The sequence below is a fragment of the Bradysia coprophila genome (genome assembly GCF_014529535.1).
Source record: "Bradysia coprophila strain Holo2 chromosome IV unlocalized genomic scaffold, BU_Bcop_v1 contig_84, whole genome shotgun sequence".
NCBI classification, from domain to species: Eukaryota; Metazoa; Arthropoda; class Insecta; order Diptera; family Sciaridae; genus Bradysia; species Bradysia coprophila.
This window is the reverse complement of record NW_023503376.1, coordinates 6,309,060-6,319,419: the sequence shown is the minus strand read 5'-3', so window position 1 is coordinate 6,319,419 and position 10,360 is coordinate 6,309,060. Positions and strand designations below refer to the sequence as shown.

Sequence of the window (10,360 nt, the reverse complement as noted above, 5' to 3'; positions counted from 1 at the left end):
CATTTGAATTGGAGAACCCGTGTTCCCAAAGATAATGAAATAACCTGCAGTTTTTGCTATATCACGAAAAGCTTAAAAATAACTGAAATGTCACTTCGCAATCTGTTGACAAATGAACAATGAAAATGTTATGAAAAGAATCTTGCATATGTCATGTACCAAGAAGGCGGATATCAAAAACGGTGGAGGTACAGGCGATCGTCATTTTGTTGCACAACATCTTATGATTAGAATTTTGCTATTTTGTCCAATTTAAACTCAACAATCAACATACGTTTTTAACGCTTTTGTTGGTTTTCTTCATGTAATTCGTTCCATTCATTCTACATGTATTTCATTAGCGTTTTACATTTCTCCCATTTCACACGAACTTGCTTCTCATGTTTGAAAGATCAGAAAAGCATTTGTATTTTACATTTCTGGGGATAAAAAGATGAAAAGTAGAGTTTTCGTGTGAATTTTGTTGATCCGAGGCGTAGCCGAGGTCAATAAACACGCGAAAACGAGACATTTCATCTTTTTATCCCGAGTGGTTTTTGCATGCTTTGGAAGTCGAAATTAGTGCGTGAAACATAAATATAACCGTTTTCGACGCATGTAGCATGTAAAATACATATAATGCACACAAAAAAACCTTCTAAATTGCTTACTGCCTTTGCGATCAAATCAGATGTGATCTAAACTGTTCTTTCAGAATTTTTATTGACGCTACCTAGTACTTCTTTAACTGCTTGGACACGCAAAGTATATGGTGCCACCACAAGCAGAAAATGAGAACTAACCACTTGTAAGTCAATGGTGCCAATCGACAAAATCAAAAATGAAATTGAATTCGTTGGTTCAATTGAATGTGGGAAGTGTGTAGGATGTAAAAGGAATGAATCCCACTGCCGTAGTCATAATATAATTGGGTAACTGTAGCACCAAATTGCTCACATTGTTGACTGATATCTCGGGCATTTAGGAACAGAAGGCATTACTGCTGATTGTAGTCAATAGCTGAGGAGTCCAGCTATGAAATACCATAAGAACGTTGTTGACCTTCGCCTTTACTCGGACAGAGTAACTCTGTCAGTGTTCCCGACTAAGGCTTTTCGACAAAAAATTTCAACTTTATTTGCAAATAAAATCGAAAAATCATGACATAATACGTCGTGTGAGGTATGTCTGAACAGGTAATCTCATAGAGAATCCATTGCAGAGAAGTTTGTTGAAAACGAGTTGAAAAAACTCACAGGAGCTCTGTTTTCGAAGCCCAAAATTGGCAATTTTTTGTTAGATTGAAAAAGTCAACAATGTGAGCAATTTCGTGCTACTACCCCGAAAATGAAAATCATCCTAGAGGCAAGGGAAAAATTAATTTTTGAATTTTTTTTTTGCTGTTTCGGATTCCTTGGTCAATTCTAAGTACAGCCTGGGGCCAGGCCTTTTAAAATAAAAACAAAATGAAAATACGACCCACCCTATTGTTAAAGTGTTTTTCGGTAGTGTTAATTGGCTTCTGAGGAAATTACTTTTAAGAAAATTGTTAGGAAATAGGGAAAAATACAAAGGAAAAACGGAAAACCCGAATTATCTGCCACTTGTGACGCAAAATTTTTTTGGTAATTTATTTCCAGAATTTTTTCGGTAACATTTTAGCTTTCTTTTTGCTAGTCGAAGCTGTAAGCGTCACCCTCATCAGTGGATAAAAGGACTTGCGCCACACCTCCACTGTTCCATTCGATATAAATAAACTTCTGATCATCTGTTATTGAAAATGACGCTAACTATAAACAATGATCTCGAGCTGGGTTTCTCTTATTATAGCAAATCGTATTGCAAATCAAAAGAAGTAAAAGATTTTTGTTATCGTACATTATACGTGATACTTAAAACATAAGAAGTACTAGATTGAATCCGCTTGCTGTTTCTCAAAGGTTAATAATCGAAATGTTTTCGTGATCTTGAACGGAAGTTGATACCCTAAACAGTAACGATTTGTGCGTTGTTTTCAAGGGGTTCAGTAAAAATGATCACTCCGAACAACACAAAATTACGTAAAAATGTTTCCATTTCTTTAATGGATGTGCTAGAAATAATTCCGGAAGACATTCCTTTCATAATACCAATTGCTAACATTTTGTTTGTCTTTCGACATTTATTTTTGGAAAAAGATTTCATATTCAGGAAGTAGTCATTTAAGGAAATTAAAACATATGAGACAATATACGTCCACAATATGTACGCAAGCGGGAGCAGGAGTTTCTTATTCTATTTGAATTTTAATACAGCTTATCTTACGGTTTTATATTTTATGTTAAATAAAAGTCTCTCGTGTATCCGTTGCTGGAGCATTTCTCTGTATGACTTATTTAACAAACCTCTGAATAATAATGTTTGTTTTCCACTCAAAATTTCGTTTGCCCGAGTCGGCGATATGAGTTTGATAAAGTGTATCTCTATCACAGAGTGGAGAATGCTTTCAAAAACATTCCGTATGCGCAGCAAATCGTCCCTTTTCTTATTTTCTTTCCACAATATTCATTAAGAAACAGAAGTTACAATTCAAAATTTCGGTTATTTCAAATGCAAATCATCATCCTAAAGGCATAATATTCTATTTATATGTTACATTAGGTAGTTAAAAACAGGTAGGTAAAAACCTCTTTGGTGTTCCACAGCATAAAGATTTCCGAGGTTTTTGTAATTCTATTATTTTCCTATTTTCACTTAAAAATCTTTTTTTTTTTCAAATTTTGTAAAGAAATTTACAACAAAATAAAAGAAGAAAAAAAGACAAACCGTGTTTAACTGAACGCTATACACATAAAGCCATGAATAATTAAATTGAATAAACAATAGCCGCACATTCAGTGAAGTGTTTGGCTGTATAAAACGTACGGTAAATTAGGGATGCTCGGAGAAAAAGTCAAATGAGCCGGCAATAAATTTTATTCTTTTGTTTGAAAACATTTTTTAATATCTTGGCTAGATAGTGTAGTATAGTTGAAAGTGGCGTGAAAAAAAAAAATGATTTAAAAAATCAGTTTGCTTAACGGCAGGGATTTCCAGTTCGGTATATGCATACATTGACAGAACCATATGATTTATATGAAGAAAAAAAAATCTAGTTGTTCCGCTTATGCAATGCATGACCGCTTAACACACATACTCATATAATACTCAGCAATAAAACTGCAGGACATTCGAACCGAAAATTTGAATTTAGTCTCATGACTAAAGTCCGTATTGACTCAACCCTGATAAGAGCGAAATTCGTTTCGGGTTCACCACATGAAAATAGCGGCATTTTGACAGGATAATCTCCAAAATATTTTGTAAAAACAAAATTGTTTTTTGCAGTGTCTTGGAAAAAGACAACACTTTCCTTAATGAATTGAAATATTTCAACTATTTGAGCAACCGGCACAACAATTCCATGAAATATGTGTTAGTATAAAAGTAGGTGTTAAACCGAACATGAAGAATGGTGTAAACCGTTAGAGAGAGGATTATATACCATCAAATGCTTTAATCCTCTTCCTTTGCACAGATATATTTTCACAATGTCCGTTTTAAGCCGGTAGAACATTTGCATCTAATTTCCACGAACGTTTTGAGTGAGAAAATTCCGGTGTCGGCAGGGCCTATTATGTAGAATTAATTTGCAAAAATTCACAGAAATTCACAAAAATTTGCACAAATTTACGCTTCACTTTCAGCACATTTTGCAAGTCTTTGCGTTCTTTTGTATGTTTTAGTACAATTTAAGGTGAATAAAGCAATTAATTTGACTTTGAAGGTGTGTAGAAGGGATGTATGAATTAATTAGGAAGACAAAAATCAGGAATCCAATAATCAGTAGACAAAAATCAGGAAACATTATTCAGGAAACACAAATCAGGAAAAATTAATCAGGAACTCCACTTATTAGGAAGCATTAAGCATTAAGAAAACCATGAATCAGAAATTGTAATGAGTTTCGGGACAAAATAAATTTCGGACAAAATATCCACATCAAAGTTTATAAGGACGTGCAAATGGGGATAATCCCCCCTTGACCCCCCTTTGCGGGGGCTGCCGCCCCTCGACCCCGCTTTTTTATTTTTTTAAATTCTTCACGGCCTGCGGCGCTACATCATCTGTAAAAAACATAATATTACTGGCGTGCGCAATATTGTACTTATGTATATGAAGTGAATTCCAGTACAATCGAGTCATAATTTATTTGTCTTCCAATTACAATCGAACTGAACTTACTCGATATATTCTCATATGCTCAATGAGCATTGGTCATATGCTCGACTATTCCCGGATATAGTCGATGTACTCGAATAAAGCACGACGTCCTCTAATATAGTCGATGTCCTCAAATATAGTCGATGTTCTCGAATATAGTCGATGTCACGTAATATAGTCGACATCCTCGAATGTAGTCGATGTCCTCTAATATAGTCGATATCCTCGAATATAATCGGTGTCCTCGGATTTAGTCGACATCCTCGAATATAGTCGACTTAATTGAATATAGAAGATGTTCTCGAATATTGTCGATGTCCTCGAATATAGTCGATGTCACGTAATATAGTCGACATCCTCGAATGTAGTAGAAGTCCTCTAATATAGTCAACTTCTTTGAATATAGTAGATGTCATCTAATATAGTCGATATCCTCGAATATAGTCGATGTCACGTTATATAGTCGACATCCTCGAACGTAGTCGATGTCCTCGAATATAGTCGATGTCCTCTACTATAGTCGATGTTCTCGAATATAGTCGATGTCTTCTACTATAGTCGATGTCCTCGAATATAGTCGATGTCCTCGAATATAGTCGATGTCCTCGAATATACTAGATGTCATTGAATATAGTCGACATTCTCGAATATAGTCTACTTCATTGAATATAGAAGATGTTCTCGAAGATAGTCGATGTCCTCAAATATAGTCAATATATTTGTAGATGTCATCTAATATTGTCGATGTACTCGAATATAGTCGATGTCTTCTAATAAAGACGATGTACTCGAATGTAGTCGACATCCTCGAATATAGTCGACATCATCGAATGGCGAGTTATTGGTGAGAGTCTATGCAACTCTCATGGGAAAAAAAACTAATTTTTCTTCCAACTTTTCATATTTTTCGTGTTACTTGTTTTATGTTTTCCCAATTTCACATTTTCCCAATATTTGGTTTCGTAAATATTTTTCCTAATTTACGTTTACTAAAAAATTTTCCTGATTTTTGGTATTCTGAATTAAAATTTTCCTGATTAATGAGTAATACCGTGTAGAAGTTATTTTTTTGAAAATTTTAGCAAATTTGTGGAGAATTTTGTGCGAATTTTTGCAAATTTAATTCTACATAATAGGCCCTGGGTGTCGGTGTTCTATTTATAGTCACTGGCTGGAAACTGTGGAAACACTTTTTTATCCCGACTATTCTTTGTCATCAAATCATTCATGCAAATTTTGTCAGTCCCTTTTTATACAGCGGAGAGACGTCTTTTAATCGTTTTATTTTTCCTTCAATTGTTAAAGGCACTTTTCCCTTTTCATAGAATTTATCTTTCACAGGAACGAGACACCCGCCCAGCATTCACTGTTATGGTAAGTCACATTTTTTATTTGTTTGCTTAATTTCGTATCATACAAAATGTTCGCCTTCTTGTTTGAGTGCAACTGCATGTGATACATGAAACGTTAAAAATAAAAATTGTTGCCAATAGACGAGAGGATAAATGTTAGTCTTTTCAGTATATATGCCACAATGAACAATTGAGTATGGTTTTGCCGATATATGTCCATACAGGTGTGAAAATAAATTACAAAAAAAAATTGTTCGCCCATTGTATCAATCAGAAAGTCAATTTAAAAAATCACAGCAAGAATGACAGCAATCCCCAAGCCCACAATAATGCAAAGAAAAATTAATAATAACACGAACAACAATAATGTTTTATTATTTATTTAGTCCGCCGCATTGTTGTCGCTTCTGGATGGAAGACGGACCAGAGAATGTGTGTACATTGATCTGAGAAGAAAAAGTTTTTCGTCGACAAAAGGCCTCTGAATCACGGGGCTAAACAAATATTGACTTAAAATGGTAGGCAAAAATCGTTTTTTAATATGGTGTGCAAACGAAAATGGAATGTTGTTAGACAGTTTGCGGATTAATTTTTACCTTTTTACTGATACCCATAAGTATTATGTTACACATAAATATGCCCAACGTATAAATTTAAATGCTAAGTGTGTACACTGTACACACATACGTAGGTAGAGCCGAGGTCCTATATAAATGCGAGAGATACATTTCTTCCACATCACCGTTCAAATATTATATTATATGCGAACAACGTAGAGATTCTTTTGATAACGAAAAACCAATTTAAATGCTCATTGTGCATGTGGCAAAATAAAATTATGCTCATTGTGGTAATATTATCCCCGAAAGATTATAATTTTTTTTTTTTTCGTTCTCTCGGCTCAGTTAAAAATTATTTCATCGTAGCGAAGAATATGCTGCATGGAAGTTGAATACAAAAGTATATAAATCCGAAACTCAATTTTATGTTCGGAGATTTTGAGGCAGATTGTATATTTACTTAGTGGAACGTACATTTTCGGAAATTCAAACAAAACGAATGAGAACATTTTGTGGCAAAAATTGTTTTTCAAAAATAACATTTTTAATAGACATTGAGGTATATTCGATGTTTGTATCACTACCACCGGTTGGGGATGATTTGGTTTTAAGATTTAATTTTCGGTTATGATGCCTATCGATCGCATTGGTTTTACCCTATTACAGAAATAGCTACAGACGTAATTTGGATGCATTATTAGTAGAACCATCATGGAACACGTTTCGTGATTGGGACACTAAACCAAGAGTAGTTATCATATGACTAACTAGATTGGTGCATTTTCTTGCAAAAGCTAACTTAACCAAGGTAGATTAGATATAGATATGTTGGACAACCACGAAATCGAAGATTGTACGGAAAAATACGATTATTCGACCAAGATCAATTTTTTCGGACCACCCTGTACATTCCAATTTCTTCATTCGTGTTCAGAATTTAGAGATTCACTTAATATATATTCGTGAAACACTTAAAAGAGAAGAAAATGGCCCAAAATTCCGCGTTTTCTTCAATGCCTCAAACATTTCGACTTAGATGATTTTTTCGGCCCATCCTGTATTTTCCACAAACTTTTTGTGTTCGGCAATGTTGTTCAGAGTTTAAAACTCTAGATTTCTCCCGAAGAAACCATTTTTTTTTCTTTTCGGGTTCTCGTGATATTCAATGAAAGTAGTGAAAAAACACGGATTTTCGGCTTTGAGCCGCCGCCAAAAGTTATTGCCCAGGAACTCAGCCTGGCACCCTAACCTTTCTTCATCAGGGCACTAAACTCTTCCGAAAAACACTTTAACATGCTCCGGACCTCACTTCGGACACAGGGTCTTCAGCAGGGCCTATTTTTGGAATTTTTGGAATTTTAGGAATTTTTTAAGAATTTTAGGAATTTTAGGAATTTTTAGGAATCAAATTCTCAAAAATAGGCCCTGGTCTTCAGTGGCCCCTGCATTATCGTTTGCCGTTTCATTTACATTTCTATCGTTTATTTTGCCGTAGATATACTCAAAAGACCTTACAACTTAGGTGGCCCTAACTCACGAAGGGCCGACGCGAATATGCCCATCTGCGAACTTAGTCTCACTATTTCAACTACCATTCAGGGAAAAATAATTTTGAAATCGAATTTGATTTACTCAAGGGATTGACAAAATTTTTATTGTGGTTTTGTCATCTATAAATATAGCCCTACACTTTGCCCTAATCGTCTGCTTCGAGTTCCATCATCGTAATCCTATAATTTCCTTAGTACACTTCGTACGGGGCTAAAAATCTAAAATGCTTGCTTAGGCACGTGTGATTGCTCCACTCGCCTTCGGCTCATTCCGCAAACCTCACACTTGTCTAAACAAATATTTACAAACAGTGGCGTAACATACTATTACTTCTTCCAATTCAAGCATAAGATCAATAAAACAATCTTTTACTTCATTTGTTGTTAACACACATTTAGCTATATAAGACCATACTAGCCAGAGTTCATCGATTTTTGTCGTCGCTGTTAATGACGTAGAATTTGTTTGCCACATCTTTCATGATCCAGAGGTATCTTAACCTGTTGGTTCATCTGGCAGCTATTGACTTTAAGTTAAAAAAATATAGCAACCTTACACGCCACCAGTGTTTACAGTAGTGTCATTTCGTTTTACACAATAAAAAAAAAATTAATTTCCAAAACAGAAATGGAAGCAGTTCACAAAAATTCAATAAATTCGACGATCGACAGCCAAGTTTCCAATCTGTAAAGCACATAAACTTCCCACTATTTCGATTTAGTTTTATTTTAATTGTTCTTACAGGTCAACCGCAAGGCTCTTGATTGACTATATCAAAAGTCTTGTTGAGGATGATATGAAATCAACCTTAGAAGCATTTAAATTGATCGAAAGCGAAATTGATGTCGAACTGAAGTCGACGGTTTCAACAATTCCAAAGAAAACTTTTGTCGGCAATAGAATATCAAGAACCAGATCATGTACGAGCAGTCCTCAGCCCAAGAAGACCGACAAAAGAAATTCTTTGCAGCCAAATTTCCGAGTTCCTTCGGCCGCATCTTCAAAGCGTAGTGTGAGAAAGTCGTTGCTTGCCAAACCTGTACTGGATAGTCATTTCGAAAGTGATAATACAATCGACGCAAATTCTAATTACGACAGTTACGATTCTCCCCATTCACCACAAGCAAAATTACGTCCAGATGACGAAGAATTCGAATACTTTCCTGAAGCTACTTCAACGCCAGTTAAACGCCCATTTTCGTCCCCATCAATTGATGAAAATCGATCAGTTCCATCGTGTGAACAATCCGAGAGCACAATCACAAATCCATACAGTTATCAGAATGACGGCCAACCGTACAGCGATAACTCGAAACTCTTAACGGTTGAGGCTATGTATCAGGATTTGAAAGCAGATTTGAATCGAATTTTTCAACGATTTGCTCAAGAGTCCAGCGAATCAAATTCACAAATTAAGACAACCAACAGCAACAAATATAATGACGCATCTGGGTCATTGTTTTGTGGTAAGTAATGATGAGTCAACTGCTAGACATGCTAGACTGCTAAGCTATTGAATACCTACCACCTACAGATCAAACCTCTCAGACATCGCTTGATACATCACGTCGATCAACAGCAGCAAACAACAGGTACGTAAGAGGAATCGTTCTGCCTCAATTGCTTGCATTCGGAGACAATTGGAATAATAATCTAGGGAAAGGGAACGGAAAAGGTTTGACAATTATTAGTGAGCCATTTTCGCAGCCCGACAGAGACATTGTGGATGAGGTAAACAAAAAAATGAACGAGAGGTCGAACAGACATAATTTATGGAGCAACGGATTTGAAAATGGAGCCGAAGAAAAGGGAAAGATGAATCATTCGGATGATGGCAATAAAATCACAGAAGCAGGAAAACCACTCCATGAAAATTCTAATGGAACGCGAAACTCTATTACGACAAACCAGAAGCCAACCGATTCGGAGGGCGAATATGTGAAATCAGTCGATTTGAAGGTTTTGCCTGAAAGCGGCGGTAACAACACCAATAACTATGTCACCCTAACCGATATTGAAGAGTCTATACCAGAAACTATGCGCGACGAGGGATTGACTTCGATTTGTTCCGAGTCAAGTGCCACAAATAATATTTCGAGTTCGTTGATCGCCACACCGAAAACCATGAACGATTCGCCAAACGATTGTACCGATCTCGATGAAATTGCACTGCTGATCAGTCTAGCATCGCCCAGCAAAAGAGTTGTAATTAAAAAGGTTATGCCCGGTGTAGCGGTCAAAGGATACAATAGAAATTGCGATGAGAAGCTGATTTTCTCGGGTGATAAAGTTACACACGTGAAAACGGATCGGAAAGTTATCTGCCGAAAATACGATCCGAAGTAGATGGTAAACTGATGTGTGGCTTTCACTGTGAAATTACGTTCGTTATGTATTTGACTTGTAAATGGAAATAAATTGGTAAAGTAGCGGCATTTGAAATTCTGGTATTTTACTGTAATTGAAAAAATTGAGGAAAAGTGGTTACTTCACATAAACCTCGTACAGTTTGTTTGTTGTATGGATACAATAGCTAAATCTTCTACTCCTTTTGTTGAAGTCATCATGGCGTGGAAACCTTGGCACAAATCTATTACTTCATTAATTTTATCACACATTTTGCTATATTAGATTGCTTTCTTGCCAACTAATTGTTTTTTCGTAGTTGTCGATAAC

The 10,360-nt window shown here is 35.7% G+C and overlaps 1 protein-coding gene across 1 annotated transcript; it reads left to right on the top strand.

Moving 5' to 3' along the window:
• Window positions 1–8,237: 8,237 nt before the first annotated feature.
• Window positions 8,238–10,119, top strand: LOC119072968. The gene is made up of 3 exons (XM_037178285.1): window positions 8,238–8,370; window positions 8,429–9,150; window positions 9,219–10,119. Exons 1-3 carry the CDS (start codon window positions 8,312–8,314, stop codon window positions 10,028–10,030), a joined length of 1,593 nt encoding a protein of 530 aa, XP_037034180.1. The 5' UTR covers window positions 8,238–8,311; the 3' UTR covers window positions 10,031–10,119.
• Window positions 10,120–10,360: the final 241 nt, after the last annotated feature.